This window comes from Elgaria multicarinata, chromosome 9 (assembly GCF_023053635.1).
Source record: "Elgaria multicarinata webbii isolate HBS135686 ecotype San Diego chromosome 9, rElgMul1.1.pri, whole genome shotgun sequence".
Classification (NCBI taxonomy): domain Eukaryota; kingdom Metazoa; phylum Chordata; class Lepidosauria; order Squamata; family Anguidae; genus Elgaria; species Elgaria multicarinata.
In genome coordinates, this window is record NC_086179.1 from 37,994,388 (window position 1) to 38,017,339 (window position 22,952).

At 42.9% G+C, this 22,952-nt stretch overlaps 1 protein-coding gene across 1 annotated transcript; it reads left to right on the plus strand.

The window, feature by feature from the left end:
- Positions 1 to 11,344: 11,344 nt before the first annotated feature.
- Positions 11,345 to 19,113, plus strand: SMIM45 (small integral membrane protein 45). Its single transcript, XM_063134654.1, has 3 exons — positions 11,345 to 11,490; positions 17,949 to 18,015; positions 18,891 to 19,113. Exon 3 carries the CDS (start codon positions 18,896 to 18,898, stop codon positions 19,100 to 19,102), a length of 207 nt encoding a protein of 68 aa, XP_062990724.1. The 5' UTR covers positions 11,345 to 11,490; positions 17,949 to 18,015; positions 18,891 to 18,895; the 3' UTR covers positions 19,103 to 19,113.
- Positions 19,114 to 22,952: the final 3,839 nt, after the last annotated feature.

Sequence of the window (22,952 nt, forward strand, 5' to 3'; positions counted from 1 at the left end):
TGCCGCCAATCCCGCGTCATCGTGACGTCTATAAGCGTCGCCGCGATAGAAGGTCTAAGGCGGTCAGTGGGCGGGGCGTGTACAAACCCATAGAGACGGTTTGCGGAACGGGTTTATCAGTATTCCTATGGAGCTCGTAGTGATGAGAGCGTGTGGAAATTTGGGGCGGAAGCGATGTTAGTCTTACGTAAAGTAGACCCATCAAAATGAATGAATTAAATTAGTCATGACTAATTTCACCTCAGTTAGTTTCATTGGGTCTACTCTACGTAGGCGTAGCACTGGATACTACCCTTTGTGCGCAGGCGCGCTGCTGCAAAAGAGTTGCTTATTTTTGTGGCTGCGCTGTTTACGTTAAAAGTGGATGCGCATATCGCGTCGAGGGACGCGTGTGAGCAAGCGCAGCTTTTTCTTTGTCGATCACCTGCGTCCGCTGCTGCTTCTCCGCCCCCCCCCTTTGGTGTCGTATGTAGGGCACGAGCGGGGGAAGGGTGACCGTTGGCAGCTGCACGTGCGGGGTGATGTCATTACATCACACGTGATGGGGGGGGGAAGAGAGGTCCGGGCTAGGAAGTCCGCGGGAGCGCCGGCATTCGGAGAAGGCGGCGGAGGCATTTGCTATTGAGCGCGCCTGTGTGGCGAGTCAAGCGCGCTCAGCTGCTAAATGCGCATCCTAAGATCCCATCTTATCCCAGTTTACTAATAGGCTAAACACATTTTATTATTAAATAAAAATACTTCAAAACAGCATTATCATTCTGTTCTCAAGCATTGATTTCTTCTGCTGTGTTAGAGTAGGACTAGGACAAATAACTCAGTGCTGCATTGACCTAATTAGCTTGCTCTCTATTTGTCATCTTATCGGAGAAATTCAGAACAGGCTAATTTGCATTCACCTTGTTAACATGGTAAAGGGGGAGAAATATTCTACTTTTTCCTCTTTCCTGTCTCCTGGTAATTTACAAAAAGTGAAAGTAAAGCACCTTCTCCACGTTTAAGATGCATGTTAATTTATATAAGGTTTTATGTCCTTGTCCTTTCTAGGGGTTTTACACCAGTCAGAGCAGCTTATAGCAATTAAGACCAATTACAATAACATTCCATAAAAATAACGATATGATCAAATAGGCAGGGTAATTGTAACTTCTATCCCATGCTGCTGTTGTTTATCTTTTGTACCAGGTGTTCTAACTATGCCTATATATTTTAAATATGTGTTTATTTAAAATTTAAATTTATTTAAAATTTATTTAAAGTAACTCTTTTAGCCTTTTTGTATAATGATCTAATGACTGTGATTTTATGGTTTTAAATTAACGATTGTGGTTATTGTTTCTATTGGGTCTGTGACTGCATAATAAAAATGTAATGTAAACAGGCAGGGTCAGCAGATAGCGAAGACTGAGTAGCAAATTATCTACCTGTTAAAGGCCTGCTGGACTAAAACCCATCCGGTTGAGCACTGCAAGAGACAGGGACAACCAAGTCTCGTAGGCAAAGAATTCTATAATTTGGGTGTGACTGTTGAGAATGCCCTTTATGTTATCACCATCAACTGGGTCTCTTTCATAGTTGGGACATGGAGAAAGGCATTCTCACTGGATCTTCGGGCACAGGCAGGCTGACAGAGGAAGAGGTGGTCACTAATGTATCGTGAACCAAGTTGTTTAGGACTTCAAAGATAATCAGTACTTTGAATTGTGCCTGGAAACAGATTGGTAACCAAGGCAGCTACTGCAGAGCAGGTGTGATATAACTCAACAAGCGAATTTCCCCCAACATCTTCACCACCATGTTCTGTACCAAATGAATTTTCCAAAGACTCTTCAGAGGTAGCCATGTAGAGTACATAAGGCATTTGTCATGGTAGTCAGGTCTATCTTTGTCAAGAACGTGCACAGTTGTCACACCAAAAGGCACTTCTGGCTCCAGCTGGCACCTGACCATTAAGGTGCAATACAAGCACTCCAAACTGTGAACCAAATTCTTCAAGGGGAGTACTACCCATCCAAACAGGTTGAATTCCTGTTCCCAAGTTCATTTCTTACCTGGATTAAGGCTTATTCATTAGCTCACAGCTAACCTATTACTGTCTCCATGTACCAATTCAAAATCTCAACAACTGCTTTGGTATTAGAAGAAAAGAAGAAGTAAAGTTGCATGTCATCCATATATTGGAAACAGTGCCACAAATCCAAGGACAACTTTGGTTTCGTGTAGATGTTGAATAGCATAGGAAACAAGATTGATTCCTGTAGGATGCAAGCAGCCAACGCTCTGACACCAACTCACAAGGAAGGACTGAAACCATTGTAAAATGGTTCCTCGCAAACTCATCTTTGCTAGGCAGTTTAGGAGGATACTGTGGTTGACTGGTATCAAATGCAACTAAAATGTCCAGCAGAATCAACAGGGGCATACTCCCCTTGTCTTGTTCCCAATGTAATGTGATAAAAAATGTTTCAGTTCCAAAACCATGCCTGAAGCCAAGTTGAAATGTTTCTAGATAATATTTGCATAGACTGCACATTAAGCTAATTGTTTTGGCCAGATTTTCGATACTGGAATATGATGACATTATACTCAGCACTAGTAAGCCTACCTACCTTAGAAAAAATGGCTATGTCATTTCTGTTTAAGGTTTCCAGATTCAGATCCTGACAAAAATTCATGTACTCCAGTCCTAAATGTACTTACAAACCGGGCCAGGATTAGGCTGAAAGAACTGCACAGAAAGCAGAATGAGGAGTTTTGATAGAGTCGTCTGTGTCTGTGAGTGGGTCATGCAGTTTGCCTAGTTTTCTCTCTCCCTATTTACAGTTTGATATCTATCATATAGTACTGCTCTGAGGGCACAAGTATTACACCCACTTTTTCTTTGGGGCCATTCTTCTCACTATTTGCTATGTCTATTAATATTGTTTATGTAGTAGGCAGCAAAACTTGGCAAAGCAGGTGCTAATATCCAATGTGTACCAAAGCTGAGGGAAAAAATACTGGCTTCAAGACAAATCAACCTTCTATGGCTTCAAGGACAAACAAATCTAGTTTGCTGCGTCCTTTGATGCTTGTCAGCATAGCTCAAGATAGCAACAGTTTGACTCTTGGAGAGCATATGAGCAGTTCTTTCAGAGCTTGAATATTTTTGTTCATAATAGTCAGTTATACTGAGCAAAGCAGAAAAGGCTCCAGGATGATGTCATGGTCTAACATAAAATATGGCTAGTCTTGTGGACAGTAACTTTGTTTTTCACCACATCCTGTGCTGTCTTCTTTCTATGCACTGTAAGGCACAGGCAATGCGAGGGGGTGTTTGTGTTAATATAGTCTGCTATCATTAAAAAAAACTAACAAAGGCTGACAGCTTTGTTCATAGCTAGCACTGTACAAATTACAGGTGAAGCAGAAGAAATCTAGAAATATTTATGTTCCCTGTCAGATTCAGTTAGGGCTTATGAGAATGAATCCAAAATAGGCACATTGTAAAGGTCAGAGAATGAAAATGGAGTGTTAAAGATTGCTGTTTGAAAATAGAGTGAGGAATTAACAAAAATGTTACATTCTGAACATTTGAGAGTATAAGAAAAGATGGAAGGCCAAACTGAGAAAAAAAATCCCCCCCTTAACTTTAAGTATCTCCACGGTGCCTGAGAGATCAGATGATTTGCTCTTTCCCTGTGTTCCATTTATATTTTAAAGACTCATATTAATATTTGTATGTTTTGCTTTATATTTGGTGGTTCTATTGCTATCTTTGCAAGTGTATCTTGGAAAGATACATGGAAAAATTGTTCTGTATTATTCCATTATCATTTGAAATTATTTTTGAATTCTATTTGCATGCTGAGTCTATCAGTACTTCCATGTGTACTTATTCCTGATATAAATAAAAATAGAGGATTTAAAAAAAAAATTGTGTCACTTCAGTTAAACAGAATGCATATAATTTGTTCCCCAGTTAGGATGTAAGAGTCTGAGGGCCTTGCTACACCAGGCGTTAGCGCAGTGTGAGGCCCGGTTTCCCTCCTGTGCATCCAGATGACACACAGGGGAATCCGGGGTCAGGCCGCGCTGAAACCTGCCTTAAGCTGGCATAAGCGAATTCGCTTATGGCCCGGCTTTTCATGTCTAGCAGGGTCTGTGGCTTTTTGCAGCTGCTCACTTACTCACGAGTAGCTGGGAAAAGCCACGGACTGGGCACAGCGCTCATACGAATGCTGTGCCCATCGGGCTGAGGGGGGGGATCCCGGTGGGGGGAGAGGGGCAGGGGGGAAGGCCAGACCCGGCAGGAGAGAGGGGGTGAGAAGGCCGGGCATCAGGGATGGCGGACGGGGGCGAGGGAAGGAGAGCTGGGCATCGGGGATGGCGGACAGGGGCGAGGGATGGACAGCCGGGGACAGGGCATCGGGGATGGGGGGAGGACGGCCGAGGGGGCAGGGGGGGAGTCAGGAATTGTGGGGGGGGGACAGGGGGAGCGGGGGGGGGGCTTAATTTTTTTAAAAAAACCACTTACCTTGTCCGGCGGTTCTCCGGCGCACATGGTCCCTTAAAAAAAAAAAAAATGGCCGATGCAACGGGGCTTCCCATTGCCCTGTCGTGCGTCTAGAAACCAGCGACGGTGCGCGCTAGCTCTAGCGTGCCGTCGCCCCTCCTCCCTGCCGGCTTATCCGGCAGGTCTAGCAAGGCCCTGAGAAGCCATTACTTGCTCTCATTTCATTATCAAATAATGTACTTGGGAAACTTAGAATGGCTCAAATAGAGACAATGATTGTGTTAATTTTCTTAGAAATACTAAGATAATTGTTTAATCACCAAATGCTGCTGTTGTGATTGATCACTGTGTTTATTTTGCATAAAGATTTAATTGAAATATCTCAGACTACTGTTTGAATTTCTTTGCCATTTAATCACTTGGATCCAGTTCACACAATCACCGCGGCTTAAACAAGACACGGGGCTCATCTACACCTAGCGCCCTTTCAAGAGGGGGGAGGGATGATTGTGGGTTTCCAGCTTCTGAGATAGTCTCTCCCGGGGCACAAGTGAGGGAAGTTTCCTGGGAGTAAAGGAGAGCCGTTGCGGGAGGATGTGCGCCCTATGATGCGCTTCCGAGGGTGTACCCGGAGAAGAGGGCAGGACTGGACAGATGGGTTGGGGGCACGGAATTTGTTTTTTAATACCTCTTCTGAGATGTGCAACAGCACAAATACACAGAAATGTGGTGGTGGTGGTGTAGGTACTGTGTAGAAGATGTGCTCCTGCACATCAATATGTTTGTGTTAAAAAAAATATTATACACCGATGCCAGAACATGCCGATAACCAATTAAAAAAAAGTGCCAGAATTGTGGCTGCCCACTCCCACGCACATCCAAAACCTCTGGGCACACCCCTGACAGTGTGTTCACTGTTCACCAAGCCAGGAGCTTGCGCTGAACTGCAACGCCTTTGAGAAGGGGGTGGGGCACACCAGCCACAGACTTCGGGATTGTAGCAAGAGAGCTGAAAAAAGCGTGGCCAAAGCAGCCTGTGATATCCCGGGAAAATGGAGTGGTCATCCCTTGATCACTACGGGGGTAGGTGAACGTCATGTGGTGTGGTAGGGTCGACCTCGATATTATTCTGGAATAAATGGCTGGTGTAGTTTAGGCCATGGTGGCAATGGTGTGTGTTGGGTGATTTGTCATTACATGGCTGAGTAATTAGGCAAGGAGCCCCTGACACACACCAGAGGGAAGCAAACCTCAGATAACTCAACTATAGGCCATGGGTTATTTGAGGATTGTTTTCTCCATAAACAAGTCATGGTGCCTGGATTCGGACTGCACAGCAAGCCGTGCCCAGGTGGGTAATTAGGCAAATGGTACCCAGCACGTGCTGGCACGTGCATGCTAACAATTCCTAAAGAGACCAACAGTAGCCTGAGCCAACGCTGCTTTTCTGTTTTTTTAATTAGTGTCTTTTGTAACCTTTATTTGTATGTTTTAGTATTTTAAATTGTAAAATGGCTTTGAAAGCCTTGTTGGTACATAAATGCAGTAAATAAATAAATGCATTACCATTATCTAGGGTTCTAGTAAAAACAAAATATATTCTGAAAACTTAAGGTCTGCCCATCCTGCTATATCTCATGGGATTGCATCTTGATGATTAGACTTTTAAATATCTTCATCACATCTTTGCAGTCTTAGATTTTGGAAATAGCAAATAGATTTTTAAAAAAATGTTTTCCAGTGATATGAGCTGTTTGCCAATTCTCTCAGCCTTTAGGAAATCCTCTTTTGAATGCATTTCTTCTGTATTAGTTTGTGCCAGAAGGTAGAGTTGATTGACCAGCAGTCAAAAAGCATCAGCTCAGTCCAGAAAGAAGCATCTGTGCAGTCATTGTGGGAAGTTTAAAACACAGTGTTATTCAAAACACCATACCAGGCAACGTGAATAAGGGGTTTCCTCATTTTTTAAGAACGTAAGAAGTACCATGCTGGATCAGACCAAGGGTCCATCTAGTCCAGCACTCTGTCCACACAGAGGCCAACCAGCCATTGCCCAGGGACCAACAAGGCAGGATATGGTGCAACAGCACCTTCCCACCCATGTTCCCCAGCAACTGGTGTGCACACGCTTACTGCCTCGAATACTGGAGATAGCACACAACCATCAGGGCTAGTAACTATTGATAATATTAGTCTCCAAGAATTTATCCAACCCCCTTTTAAAGCCATCCAAATTGGTGGCCATCACTACATCTGGTGGTAGTGAGTTCCATAATTTAACTATGCGCTGTGTGAAGAAATTCTTCCTCTTATTTAACCTGGATAAATAAGCTTCATGGGATGACCCTGAGTTCTAGTGTTTTGAGAGAGGGGAAAAAATGTCTCCCTATACACATTCTCCATACCATGCATAATTTTGTACACCTCTATCATGTCTCCCCTTACCCTCCTTTTTTCCAAGCTAAACAATCCCAGTTGATGTAACCTTCCCTCATAGGGGAGATGCTCCAGTATCTTGAGAAAGGAAGATTTAAATCAACAAATAAGAAGAAACTATGCCTGACACTGGGAGTGGAGTGTCAAGGCAGAAAATTGCTAGAGATAATCTGCTTTGTAGCTGTTTGGATTGAAAATGCAGGGAAGTGAGTACACGCCTGCTTTTGTAAGTCCCATTGAGTTTAATGAAGCTTACTCCCAGGAAAATATGTATAGAATTGTAGCCTTAAACCTAAACATAATGTGTGACGGATCCTTCCTGGTTCCTAACAGATGACAAGGGAAGGGTGAATGTGTGTTAATTAGGATTGTCATCAATCAGTTCAAACATTGAAGTTACTCAAAATGCAAGAAGAGCCTTTTTACTCAGCCCTCTCCTATTGTCACCTGACTCACCCCCAGGGAGTTCATGTTCACACTGTTCAGTTCTGCTGGTGGGTGGGGAAGGGGAGTGGAGTGGTTAGGGTAGTCCCCCCCTTCTAATGTTTGGCTCATCTGGGACTCATATTACTCCATTAGGAGCCTTGGTCTGTGATCAGAGAGGAAGATGTACCATGCCAGCACAAGCTCTGTGCTAAGTGAAGTGACAGCAGAGGAAGGCAGAGCGGAAGGGAAAACCAACCCAATTCTATTCTCAACTGGGTCTTATCTCTTCCGGAGTTGGTTGCAGAATAAAAACAGGAAAAAAAAACCCTGCTTGATTAATATAGGTCCTTACTTGACAACAGTGACCAGTCAAATGCCGTTGGGAAGCTTACAAACCAGACATGAAGGCAACAGCATTTCTCTGGTGTTTGTCCCCAGCATCTGGTATCCAGAGCTATACTGCCTCTGCATATGGAGGTTCCATTTAGCTAATAGCTACTGACAGATCCATTCTCTATAAATTTGTCCAATTCTTTTTGCAAAAAGCCATCTAAGCTAGTTTTTAAAGTGCCTGGGGCAGGAAACCATCATTCTCCCTGCAAGCCAAATGCTCTGTCAAACCATCAACTCTGCCTAGGAATCTTCTAAGGAGTTGCTGCCTTGGTGGTATTGTTGCAGTGGAGAGGCTGTTGCACAGTGACCATCAAAGGTGAGCTTCTCTCCCTCCCCACTAACCTGGGAACCCTATAGAAGGTGGCTGCCCAGAGGGCAGTGAGGCTGTGAGAAGGGGTTACTCCTGCCCTCTTTTGCCATTAAGGGGGAGGTGGCTTTTAAGAAAGGGGAAGGATGTGTGTGGGTTTCAGGTGTTCCCTTTTCCTATGTTATTGAGTTGCAGTAGTTTTAAAGTTGTTGTAAGTTGCATTTTACTATGTTCGTTTCTTTTTGTGTTTGTATTAACTTTGGTAAACTACCTTGGGGCCCTTTTTGGTCTAAAGGCAGTATGCAAGATTAAACTACAGTTTAAAAATGCCCAAACCCTCCCCTTATCCCCAAAGAAGGAGCACCAGCTCTCCCGTTCCCATGGTGCATCTGCAATATAAGGGCGCCTGGGCTTCAGAATTTGATTCTGTAGTATGAAGCTGATCTCCCGGTAGTGATGAATGGGACCCATGTCTTGCAAGAGCTGTTCTATTTCTGTTTGCTTTTATTTTATTCATTTGTTTCATTTTTATACGGCCCGATAGCTGAGGCTCTCTGGGCAGTGCACAATTAAACCATAAAAATACAATAAGAATACAACAAATATAAAATGTTAAGAGCTTAAGAGTGCAATATAAAATCAGATCAATTACAATCCAGGGAAAGCCTGTGAGAAGAGGTATGTTTTTAGGAGGTGTATAAAAGATATTACATTGTCTGCCTCCTGAACCGCATGAGGGAGGGTACGTGGCTCGGTAGCTAACAGGCAGCCAGTGCAGTTCTTTTAACACAGGTATTATATGAGCAGAGCTAGGTGTCCCCGTGAGCACTCTAGCTGTTGCATTCTGCACTAGCTGCAGCTTCCAAACCACACACGTGAGTAGCCCCACATAGAGCGTGTTACGGCACTGTAGTCGTGAGGTTACCAGTGCATGAATGACTGTGTCTAGGCTATCCCTATCCAGGAATGGGCGTAGTTGGCATACAAACAAAAGCTGGTAATAGGCGCTCCAGGCCACCGAGGTCACCTGGGCTTCCAGTGACAAAGATGGATCCAAGAGCACCCCCAAACTATGGACCTGCACCTTCAGAGGGAGTTCAACCCCATCCAGAACAGGCAAACACCCCAATTCTTGGGCCTAGCAACCACCAACCCACAGGGTCTCTGTCTTATCAGGATTCAGCTTTTTGGGTAAAAAAAAAAAGTAAAGAAAAGAAGGTGATGTTCTGTGATAGTCATAACACTGAAACGTCATGTGAGGATAGGTGGAGAAATTTATCACTTCAGACCTGTGCCATTGGCTCTGTAACAAACCTGTACAAATTTGTGCAGTACTTAATGTAGTGCCTTTCAGCAATGGTTATATAGTGTGTGTACTCCCAAATGGGCACTATTTGTACAAATGAACAAAATTGTATTTCCGTTTATGTAATTAAACCAGAGCATCAGTGCAAATTAAAACTTGATTTTGACTGGGTTCAGACAGCATGTTAACCAACAGTGGTTTAATTAGTTGACAGCGGGATATTTAACCCACAGCGGGATATTTAACCCATGATTGGTTATCATGTTGTGTGGAGGGAGTTTTTTAATCAACATTTGGTTATTTGGCTGAAATAACCAACACAAATAACCAATGCTGCACAAAGTCGGTTATTTAACCCACCAATGGTTATTGTATTGTGTGGAGGGCGCTGTTGGTTATTTCCTCAGCCACCATTGGTTATTTCCTCAGCCACAGAGTCACAAGACAAGAACAGTCAAAGTGGCAGCTATAATCCAGCCGGCAGAATACATTTTTGGCAGCAATGGCTGGTGGGATACTAGCAGGAGGATTGTGGTGGGCAGAGAGGGCGGGGGATGAGTGAGTCAACTCAGCGTGGACTAGTAGTCAACAACGCTGATCCTAGTCCACACCACAGTTGATTATTATCATGTCATGTGGGGAATACCCCCTAGATAAACAACTGTCGAGTTGATTATTACCCCACTATTGACTATTGTATTGTCTGAACGTAGCCATGAGTACCTGAGCCAAAAGTCAGACACACTCCAGGCAGTTTTTAAAATAAAAATACATATTTAAATTCATATAACATATGTTATAACTTGGCACTTTTAATGTTTTATTTAAAACTACATTTGAAAAAAAAATCAAGCATAGTCCAGATCTTCCTTGTCTTTGAGACTAGGAGGGCACGGGGTCCATATGTGGAAGACAAGAAATCAGAAACAAAAGAAAGATTGCTCCTCCCTTCCGGCTTTCTCCTCTTTCCCACTTTTGAGCAACTGCTCACACAACTCTCTGCCACTTAACTACAATCCTTCAATAAGTAAAGACTGAAGAGGAGGAAATTCCCTTGCATTGGCCAATGCCTTTCCAGCATTCTCTATCCCGTTACACCTTCACTGCTAACTTCCTGTCCTCCTACCCTCCCTACTAATACATGTGTGTATTTGTGTTTGATATGGATCATGCCCCTCTTCCTCTTCCTCTTCTTCTTCTTCAAAAAGATTGTCCCGATCTGCTGGGGTCATAGTTTTCAAAAGATATTTATACATAACTAGCGTTGGAATGTGGATAGGGATGCACATTTGAATGCACACCAGAATGTGCAGCCTCCTGAAAGTAAGGCAATGCAGATAGATGGAATCAAGATGCAGATTCCCAGGCATGTGTGGATGTGCATCAATTGATTTATGGGCTGTGGTTCCAGTTCTAGCAAATGATGGCATGTAGAGATGCCTGCCTGGGAAAGCCTGGAGTCAAAGGTAGCAACGCTAGTGTGCTGGGGTGAGAGGAAATATTTTATATGGATGCTTATATAGCGTTACATTGGCAAACATTAATTGAATCCAAAAAAAGACTTCCAGAGCTTAGAGCATCTCTCTCTCTCCGCCCTTCTTCTCCTTTATTCTTTGTACCACGTGCACTGAAGAGCTCTCTGGGCTTGTTGCTATGACGAGGGCTGATAGTCCTCATCCGCTGTGGCATTTTGATTGGTCAGGGAAGGTCTCGCCTCTTTTGTGAGGGTGAAAAGGAGGGGGCCACTAGAATAGGAGCGGGATGGAACGAAGCCAAAGCTGGTCCATTTATGTGTGTGTGAGAGATGTGTTGTGTGTGTATGGAGGGGGGTAGTGGGGAGCCGTCCTTGGCAGAAGCAGATGATGAAGCAGTGAGCTTGGCTATGTGTCACTTACGACTGCATCCCCAAGCATGCTTACACGGCAGTTCTATTCGGGTTTGCTCCTGAGCCCTCTGGCACGTTGATGTACTCGGGCTGCTTTCCAGTGAAGAAGCACTTTGTTCCGTCATCTGACACGCATCACAAGAGTAGCGAGCCACCGGAGCCTGCAACCTGCTCAAAGCCACAACCAATTGCAAACCAGCAATAGCAGCAGTATCGGTCTATCTCAAGCATGTGCGTGGATAAAGGTAGGCGAAGCACTTTTCATGGTGCTGCTGTGCAGATGCGCAGCGCATAGGGTTTTATTTGATGCTCCTTGCAGCTCTTAGGACAGAGGTTTTCAGAAATCCCTGTGAGCTCTATGCTGGGATAGTCCTGATGATTCTCTTTTGCAAAAGCACAAATGGGAATCCATCCCTTGTAGGCTTCCTATTTCATGAAAATGAGCATTGTCATCTTCTTCCGGCACATGGCTCCTTCTTGTGTTTAAGGGCCTCCTCTGATCTCACACTCTGTAGTACAACTTCAATTATTTGAGCACTATGGTGAAATGCAACACCAGAGAAACAGAGATATGGAAAGGAGCACATGGGCCATCAGTTTAACCAAAGCCATGGAAGAAAATCCTATGTCTAAAGTAGGTAATGAGCTGGAATTCTTTAAAATCTTTGGTGATGGAGATGCTTGACATACTTGTAAGAGAAGCTGGAAGAGAGGAAAACATACATCCTATAGATGTACACCAGTGTATAAAGTATAAAGATGGATGTGGGTTGTATTCTACAATTTCATAGAAATATGATGGTTTTATGGATTAGGTTGTACTATACTTACATTTCAGTTCAAATGCAGTGGTTTTAAGCACAGGGGAATTTTACTTTCAGTTCCCAAGAGTCATTTTAATGGCGCTTAATTCCATAAAGAGACACACAGCTCTGATACTGCCATACTTAAAGACTCCATTTGAAATAAAAGGGGGAGATGCAAGAGGCTGAATGGAGAAGGTGAATGAGGTGTGTGGATTTTTAAAGAAAGTGAAATTATCCTGTTTTGGACCTTAGAAATCCTTACACAGTATAGTTGATTTTTACAATGTAATTCTATACATATCTATTCAGAAGTAAGCCCTGTTCAGTTTAATGGCATTTACTCCCAGGTAAATGTGTATAGGATTGCAGCCCAGTCTGTGGCTGCAATCTAAGCAGACTTACTAGAGAGTGGCCCAATTCTCCTATGATCATTGTAGCTTTAGCATGCCATGGTAGTTTGTTTAATTCAAAGTGTGTGCTGGGTGCCGTTTGCCCAATTACCCACTCAAGCAGTGCTTGTCGCGTCATCTGAACCCAGGCAGCATGGCTTGTTTGAGGGGAAACAACCCTCAAATAACCCAACAACAGGCCATGGGTTATTTAAGCTGCTGTGATTGTGCAAACCAGGTCAGTGAGTCACATTGATCTCTGTGATACTTCCGAGTAAATGCGTTTAAGATTGTGGTATTAAAGTAGTAGAATTTAAAAGGCGTGAATAGGACCTTTGTATAGCAAAATTTATGCTACCTTTAAGATCATCAGAGTAGGAGATAACTCAGTTTGGTATTCTGATCTGGGCTGAGGCCTCAATAGTAGCTGCACTTTGCTTTTGCTTCAACTTCCAGAGGAAATTGTTGCAACAAAAACAACAAAGAGTCTTGTGCCATATTAAGGACTGACAAAGTTTTTTTGGCATAAACCTTTGTGGACACTGGGCATCTTTACATTAAGGGAAATCACGTTGTTTACCCAGGGCGTTTGTGCTTCCTGCTTTTTGGTATGATTGTTATGGGCTGCATTAATTGAATACTTTCCCTCTGTTCACTTTAGTTGAGACAGTGCCATCTAGTGGTGGATGATCCCACTTTTTCCCGGCTATTACCACATTAAAAGTGGTTCTTTCCATGCCAGAATTTCTAAAGGATACCACGGGTGACATCCTGGTCATTCACAATGTCATGTAAATGACCCACAAACTTCCTTGTGTGGCCAATCATAACCATACAATTTTATTTTATTTATTTGTTACATATTTATACTGCCCAACAGCCTAGGCTCCTTGGGCAGTTTACAACTAAATTGCTCATGTAAAGAAGCTCACTGTCCTCTGCATCAGATGCATGAAGTGCACCTGATGAAGTGGATAGTGGGCATGAAAGCTTATGCCAAAATGATTTGTTAGTTTTTAAGTGCCACAACACTTGCTGTTGTTTATTCATCTATTGCATTTATATACCGCCCCATAGCTGAAGCTCTCTGGGAGGTTTACAAAAGTTGTTGTTGTGCTTTTTCTTGAATTACTTTCAGCTGCACCCTGAGGAAGTTTTCAAATTGGTTTGGGTTGTCAGGGCTACCCTTGTCAAGGCCTATGATATGGGATGGGTTGACTTCTAATTGGGACTGACACATTTTCATCTGGAAACTGACTGGGGAATAACTCCTTGATTTTCTTTCGGCCCTCTCGGAGGTGTTTGTTATTTATTCTAGATGTCCAGATTTTACTAGATCGTTTTGGCAAATTTGGTTTGCCTATATAGGATAGCTTTGGGATAGTTCCTTCCATTGTATTTTGACCCTAGCTGGAGAGAGAATGGAGGGGACTTCTGTTCCTCACTGTGGTTACTGCTGTGGTGTTCCACAACAGTCAATATTGTCACCTGTCCTATTTTCTCTAAATTCACTGAAGGGACAAAGTCCAAAGACTTGAACTATGGTGTCATGCTTATGCTGATGTCGCTGTGAGCTTTGTCATTCACCTCTGTGTCCTTCTCAGAGTCTCTTTCCTTGAGCTATAATATCACCCTTGGTTTTAATAATTGGGGGGGGGGGGAGATTCTAGTCATGTGACACCTTTTCCCTGCTCTTTAAGGATATGTCAACAGAAGTTGTTATAGAAGTCCCTTGCTTCTATCTGCTTTATGTAGGAAATTTGCTCCTGCACAGTTATTTCACTAACTTGCCAGAGTATGTAATACAGGGATATTTTTTGTGTCTAGTTAAATAAAAAGTTCAGTCCCAAATAAAGCGGATTTTAAAGGCTAGATGAATCTCGGGAAGAGGGTTTGTCGTGACATGAGATGGCTTCCATTGTTATTGCATATCTTGTATAAATTTTTAAAATAGAGGTCAGAGGAGGCAAGCTCTCCCATTTGTAGATTAAATGTCACTCTATTGATTTTCAGCTGATTATTAAAAGATCAGAGAGAGAGAGAGAGAGGGTTCAAAGATGAACACCATTGTATATCTTACAAAAGTTCTGACCAGAGCAGACCATTTATAAAAGGCCCAAGTTTACATCTTAACCAAATCTAAAAAAAAAAAAAAGTTAAATAATGTTTACATCATTTTACAATACACTATATCATTTATGGAAAAGTCTATCTATCTGCACCATTCTAGAACACTATACCAAGGAGGACCAAGAAATAGTACCCAGGGGCTGGAGGTTGGTCTGTGATCCTTGGTGTAAGAACTAGTCTATACAATTGAAAATAGTGACTGCAGTGCAGCCCCCTGTCCTTGCCCCCGTCTTGACGGCCTCGGGTCTGCGCCCTGAGGCTCCCGTCTCCTGAATTGGCACTCTGCATGGGAAGGAGCACCAATTCAGAGTTGCCACTGCTGCCACTGGCAGAACCAAAGAAGGAGAGGAACGGGGCAGCTGGCTTTCTTCCCTCTGAGCTCCCTCTGGCTGCCCCGTTTCCCACTCTACAGGAGCAGCTGCCCCTGCCAGGACAAGCACTGGGGAGGGGGGAGGAATGGGGCAGCTGGCTCTCTTCCCTCTGAGCTCGCTCTGCCCTGTTTTTCTCCCCCCTTTTTATTTTTAATCTGTAGATGCAAAGGTTCACATCTACAGATTAAAAATAAAAAAGAACAGGGGGGAGAGAACGGGGCAGCCAAAGTAAGCTCAGAGGGAAGAGAGATGGCTGCCCCATTCCTCCCCCCTCCCCGTGCTTGTCTCGGCAGCGGCGACTGTCTCCCGGCTGCCCTGTTCCTCTTCTCCCACCCACCCCGTTTCTTTAAAATGTATTTAATTATTTACATCTCCTCTCTTCCCTCTGGCTGCCTGTTCCTCCCACCCCCATATCTTTTTATTTTTATTATCTGTATCTGCACAGCTGTGGAGATACAGATAATAAAATTTAAAAAGGGGAGGAGGAACGGCCCCGCTCCTCTCTTGCCCCCCCGTTTTTATTTTTTTACTTTCGCAAGCATGGGCCCCCACATGACAACCAATCAGGGTGCGCCATGGGCTCCGCTGCCAAAAAAGTTGGGGTAAGTGCCTGACTTTTTTGTAGTGGAGTTTCCAGGGTTTGCCCTTGGATGGCTTTGCAATAGCGGCTGCATCATATAGATCAGTGGTTCCCAAAGTGGGCGGTACTGCCCCCTTGGGGCGGTGGGATTGCGTAGGGGGCATTAAGAGGCAAGGGGCAGCAGGGGGGCGCTCGAGGCGGTCTTTTCCGTACCAGGAGTTTTGGTTACAGAAGGAAATTTCTGATCGCTATCCTGCACTATGGAGAGTGGATCAGAAGTTCCTGGTTACATTTCCAACATCATATTTGGTGGAATGTGGTTTTAGTGTGGCATGCCTACTTCTCTCCAAGCAAAGAAATCGACTCCAGATTACTAAACGTGGTGATTTAAGACTCATGTTAAGTGACTTTAAACCAGACATTGGGAAACTGGTATCACTTCATCAAGCCCATCCATCACATTAAGAATTTACAGAACAGTGAGGTACTCTACCCCAGTTACTAAATGTGATATCTAATATTCTTGCTAAATGACTATCAGACTTTGAAAAGACGATATCACTGGATCAAGTTCATCAATTATGTTTAATTGAATAAACTAAAAAAATGTAATTGGATTTTGAATAAATATTCAATTAATTGTTACTGTTTTGAATTTTATTGTTATTATCTTCCTTAATGGGTCGTTGAAACTGCTATTCTGAATAATGATTTTTATAGTGTAGGGTAGGGGGCACTGGGCATGAGTTTGTGGAACCAAGGGGGTGGTTACCTGAAAAAGTTTGGGAACCACTGATATAGATGATGTGCGGCTACTGCAAAGCTACCCTGGGGCAAACCTTTCATGTAGACATGCCACTTGTTAGTTTCTCCTTGTGCACTTCAGGTTTAGTATTACTGCGCTAACTTATCAGTCATGGCAGAGGTTGCTGTCTGGATGCAGCTTGAGTCAAATTATTGAACTATGAAGTTGAACAAGGAAAATAAAGTTATATGTTTTCAACGGGTACCTGGTATCAAAAGTAGAAGAAAAATAGGGCATTTCTATCCCAGACCTTTACCGAGGCTTCTGCTTCTGGATTCCTTGGGGGATTAAGAACTTTTATGTGTGCTTTTTTCCAGGGTTTTTCTTTCTTTACCTTTGTATAATTTTCATTATACAACTACTAGATGGCGCTGTGGTATAGCAGAATTGTGCAAATATATGAAACTCTCATTCTGCTATTTCAAAATAATGCCAGAATTTCCTTCTTAGGAAAAATAATGCAATAATGGTTGCAAAGTCCTGGAGGAGGATGACATCATGTAAAGGACCCGCAAAGTACTGTGAGTGAGCAATCAGAAGCACACAATAAAAGCCTCGTGTACAAAGGCTCTTAGAATTTAGAGTTCAGGAAAAGGTGTTATCATTTGGGGCAGGGGTGGGAAAAAGGAGAGGACATTTAAAGGCTGGAGAAATAGCACAATGCAGAGACCAGTTCTTTCCATATGAAGCTGCCAGTTCATTCCAATCAAAGACAGAAGCCCTGTTATCTATAACTCTATTAGCTGAAATTTGACAAGTGGGAGTAAGGGTACAGTACCATAAACATTGATGGCGCTATATAAATAAATATTAATATTAATAATAAAGGGTTTCTTGGATGTGGTGCCTAAGTGTCAGGCCTCAGTTGGGATCTGCTGTAGGCTGTTGGATACAGAATGTTAAGATGCAGGGCTGCCAGCCCAGGGGCCAGAGGCAGGAGTGTGGTTCACAACAGGTTGTGTTCTGGAAGAGGCAGAACTGTATCAGAGGACCCCAGGCAGGGATGTAGTCAGAGTGAGGTCAAAGGTTGAGTTCCAGAAACAGACAAAGGTACCAGGCATCTGCACTGCTATTCATTGGGATAAGTGGCCTTCCATGTGAGAAGCAAGGTCCGAGATCAGATCTTTTTAGCCTTGAGTGAGCAGATATTGATCACAACACATCAGGTACACTGATCCTTAAACCTAGATGTGTTTTTGCACTGCAAAATCTAGTCTGCTACTTTGGTACATAGCAGGTGGTGGATCCTGATACTGTGGAATAATAAACCTTGCCAAGGAGAATCACTTAGCAATTTTACTGCATGCTTTTTGACAAGCATCAAAGATATGGCTTCTAAAGCAGGCGTTTGGATCCAGGTCATTAAATTTCTGTTTGTGATTTTGTTTGAACCCTTGTTGCTTCTATGCATTTGTTCACTTGATTCTGTAGGAGTTGTGTTTTTATTCTTATGTTATTATTGCTTTTATCTGGGATGTTCTTAGCCACCATGGATTTCCTTGTAACGAAAGGAAGGAATAAAATGTGTGTATGTTTTTTAAAAATAACATTTGAAATAATGCAAATAGATAAAGGAAAGGTGTTATTTATTCTGATGCATTACTGTTCTATTTTTTCTCTAGGGATCTAGTGAGCTTTTTAAAAAAGAACTTCTTAACAATTTGAGAGAAGAAACTTCAGTTGTTCAAGGTAAGCCATTGTTTGAACTTATAGACAGATTATTCTTTGATAATCCTAGTATAAGTAAGTACAGTGCATCACAGTAGACAAACTATCTTTAGGTAGAGACATAGATTAGAGGGGAAAGAAATAAGGTGGAAGGCAAAAGTTACGGTCATGAATAAATCAATAAAAACTATTTAACAAAACAAAACCCAGCCATGTTTCCTTCCTTTCTTCTGGCTGATATTAGGTGCAATTGCTGGGAGTTTAGTAAATGGCCATAATCCTGGAAGAAGAGAGTGGTGGGTTAGCAGGAGAAGGTGATGGAAATTTTGAAGTGGGTTCAATAAATCTGCGAAGGGAGAGAGCACCAGGAAGTGCCTTGCATCTGACCTCCAGGTAGTGAGCAGTCCTTGTGTACACAACATCCATCCATTAAAGCTGTATATGTGGAAGCTTAGACCTAGGCAAGCCTTACGAATTAGGAGAAAAAACAAAGTTTTATATGTTCCAAACTGCATGTAGCTAATTAATTTCAGTAATAAGTATTGATGGACATCAAACAAAAGGTGAATCTGTGCAGGCTTGCTTAGTTTGTGGTATGTGTGTGTATCTATGTATGTATCCTGATAGCAGCGGATGCTGGTGGCACTTATTTCAGTGGGTTGGTGAATCACCTCTGGGTTCCAGTCAGAACCCTTAAGGAGCTATCCAAGGTACTTCAGCCAGTACCTTGGATAGCTCTAAAGGATAGCTCCTTTAGAGTTCTGACTGGTTCTGACTGAAACCCAGGGTAGATTCACTGCCCCACTGAAATCGGAGTCACCAACCTTCCCTGCATGATAGCATTTTTTTTTTTTTTATCAAGACCAACTGCATGTGTTTGCCATTCCTTTGTCTAGAGACCATGCCTCATTTCTTGGATTGGTTCGTGCCAATGTATCTGATGATCTCTATTCTCATCTTGGTGGGCTTTGGAGCGTGCATATACTACTTTGAGCCAGGCCTGCAAGAAGCACACAAGTGGAGAACGCAAAGGCCAATCATGGAACGAGATCTTCGGAAAACATTGATGATTCGAGACAACCTTGCCTTTGGGGTGCCTGAAGTCTAGTATTCTGTTCTCAGAGACACCGGAAAGTACCTCAAAGATTCAAAGTCAACGTTCTCCCTGAAATTACGAATTACTGTGTGAGTGATGGTTTGCTCAGGACAAGTTCCAGCTGCAAGTGATGTGGTCAAACCATAGCTTCCTTCTGTTCGTTGTTGTTATCTCTATTTCTAAAGCAAGGCTTCAGCCCAGAGCTCTGAGTTTATAGCTCTAAATAACTGCTTGTAAGACTTTTGCATCCTTCCATCGCTCTGAATTTTTGATCCTTTCTAGATAAAGGTCTCTATCAGCCTGCCGGGAATGAGCTCTAGACTTTTCCAGGAGTAAAAGATGGCAATATTTTTTATTGCGATTGTGACCTGAGTATGTCAACTGAGTGCCTCCTCGAAATGTGTCCATTTCACCAAACTCAGTAGTGGCACCATTTCGTTACTTTGGTTCGATCACTTAGGTGAGGCACCCCCCAACCCTGAATTAATTGCACAAACTGAATTACCTTCTCACTTCCAAGACTGAGCTCAGATATGCTGATGGACACATTCTGTGAAGCGTATTATTTACCAAACTGCGTACATCGGCTTTTCAGTGCTCACAGCTGCCTGTCTGGCTCTAAACACCCAAAAGAAATTCAAAACTTGAAAACTCCATGCAGATTAGTTGCTGAGGAGATATTTCTCTTGCTTCTCCATGTCTGGGGAATTTGTTACTAGACATGAGGTCGTCTGCATTTCTCTGTACTTGTGGGAACCAGAATCCTGTTTCGAGAAAAGCTGCACTTTTTCAGTCCTCTGCTGCAGCAGTCTTTTGAAGTGGCCATATCGAGAATGTCCCATCTAGCACTGACCACCAAACTTAGAACTGTGACCTACCCTCACACAATCTACCTTTCTGACCCCTTGGTAAAAGCCACTAAGCTGCAGGCTGTGACAGTGCAGTTCCAATCACTCTACATTTTTCTGGAGCTCCATTGTATGCGCTTATGCAGTAGGGATACTCTCTATCCTCACAGTTTGCACTTTGATCTTTCTCTAGGGCTGATACATTATCAAAGTACTGTATGAATACATTGCCACATGGGAAAATGGCATTATGAGTAATCCCTAATACATTGCTAATAGTGTGCAGAATGCATACTAATAATATTGGCAGAATCGAGAACCTATGGCATGAGGAATATCACCCCAGCTGCTGTAACTGTGCCCCATTTTCTCTGAACTTCATTAGAGCAGAATTTCTGATTGCAGTGACTGCAGAGTTGACACAGTGTTTATATATATATATATATATATATATATATATATATATGTGTGTGTGTGTGTGTGTGTGTGTGTGTGTGTGTGTGTGTGTGTGTTCCGTTATTATACCATTGTGAACTACTAGTCCTGCAATTTCTGACTCTGCTTGTATACATTCCATGCTAGGGACTTGTGCCTTTGCTTCTTCTCTGTGCTCCTATGTGTACATGCCATATTAAGGTAGCACAGACATTGTTACCATCGGTATCTGAGCCGTTCCATTTTCAAAAGAGTTCCTAAACATTCCCATTGCCCAAATACCATAGACATGTCTATACATTGGAATGCATTCACTGCCACCCTATATTGTAGCACATAGTTCTTCTCTACATTCCATAGTCTCCTCATCTGTCAAGTGCTGCTTTTTCATAAATGTCAAGGCATTCCACTGCTTCTGGTGTCTCGCTCAGTGCCATAGTCCCTGACAATGACATAGTACAGCATGAACTTTGAATCCTATCAGAAAGATGCTCACTCCTTTATCATGGCTTCTTGACTGGCTTACAAGGAATTGTCTCTGGAATGAAACCACATGGCCAGTAATTTGTCTTACTTGAAAATAGGTGGCATATTTTTTTCAGCAGCTATTGAATTTGAGCATCACACATTGCCTATTGTGTAATTTGTGGTGAGTGGCTGCCTGTTATTATGGGTTTTAGTGCAAAGGTGGAGGTGGGGAGCTTGTTTTGTACAAGTATATGGAACTCTTCTCAAAGGTCTTTAGCCATACAGGTGCAAAATTATTTTAGGCCTCCTCATCTGGACCAAAATTTCCAGGACTCTTGCTTCAGCTATACAGAACAGGTGAGATATCCTCCGTTTCTGTGGTCACAGAAACAGCAGAGTGGCTTCCTCATGTAGAACCATGTATCCACCACGGATCTTGCCTAGGTATCTGCCATTTTAAGCATCCGAAGTCTCTCATGCATTTTCTAATATGGTTAAATGGGTTATTGCTCCAGCCCAGAGCTACAGACTGCATCAGAACCAGCCCTTCTATTACAGCAGCAACTTTTGGATGCCATCAAAGGGTGGCACATTGTCATTTATTTATACTGTGTATATGTGTGTGCGTAATTTCTTCTCAGGCACCAAAATGTCTTGGGGCAGCCCTGAGTGGCCTGCTCCTGTATGCAATGATCAGGTGACCTCGAAAGAGCTGACCATCTGTTCAGCAGGTGCAGATGTGACCCTGATCCAGCACTTGCATGCATCTGTGTCAGAATGGCAGGTGTTTTGTTTTGTTTAAAACAAAAAGCCTTCCACAGCCGCCAGACTGATGCAGAAAGGGATCTGCCTATACAAGCCTGCTTCTGTGTGCAGATTGCCTTTCTATTTGTTTAAGGATACGAGACTATGGAAAGGCAGCACCATAAAATTCCTAAGGCGATACTCCTAAGCATGATTGTAAATAAATGGCCACCTTTCTGTATCCATGACCCATCAGTTACTACTGCTAATATAGCCATAGTCCCTCGAGTGTCACTCGGAGACCTGTTTTCTGGGCCTTGATTTCTTTTGTGATGCTGAAGCTACCAATGTCCTGGTTCAGACAACACGCTAAACCATGCTGCTTAACCAGAAAATAGTTAATGGAATGCATTAAGGTCAATGCATTCCCTTAACCATTTTGTGGTTAAGCAGCATGGTTTAGCGCGTTGTCTGAACCAGGCCACTGTAAATGAACAGACCCCAGGCTGAGCAATGGGGCAGCAATAAGTATCCTCTTATTTGAGACCAGGAGGCTTAAGACTTTGTGGACAGGCTACGTTATTCCTTCATAGCTAATGCACTGTGGGGTTTGTTTGGTTTTTGCGGGGGAGGGGGAGGGACGTCACGCACCTCATGTCACAAAACATCTTTTGCACTAAATCTACATAATCCTTCTCCTGTTCCAAGTTCCTTTTCTCAGGGCTGCATCACATGATAGGGGAAAAATACAAACAGCCCTGTGTATGCAGCACGTCTACCACCTGTCCCTGTGGTAAGCATGCTGCCAATGTGTATTTCATACTGTGTGAAGTAACTCTCAGTGTAAAAGAATCTCTGTCAAAGGAAAAATGCATTGATTTCAGTGGAATTGCAAAGCATGACTTTGAACATGCTCTGAGTAATAGTTTTTGTAGTGATGCTGTTAGGAAACGATGCCCTTTAGCTTACCATCCAGACATGGCTGGGAATAAGACCCAAATTGAGGAATTCCATTTCTGCATATGCTACCAGCATGAGAAACCCACAATATATTTTCTATTTCACCAGCATAGGCATTTTCATAAAATGAAATAGACAAAACAATGATGAGAGACTGAGTTTTGTGCCAAACCTCCTAAGGACCTGGGAAGCAGGGTAAATATTTGGAATCACCCTACCTAACGTAGAAGAAAGGAGAGCCAACCTATATTTGTGCTTGACTTTGATCAAAAAGAAATCAGAAACCCTCTTCTTCAGAGGGCTACTAAGGATTCTAAAAAAGGGAAAGAATAAATAGAGACTTGAATGGGTGGAAGACCTGTGGCTCTCCAGATTATGCTGGACTACAACTCCTATCATCCCTGTCC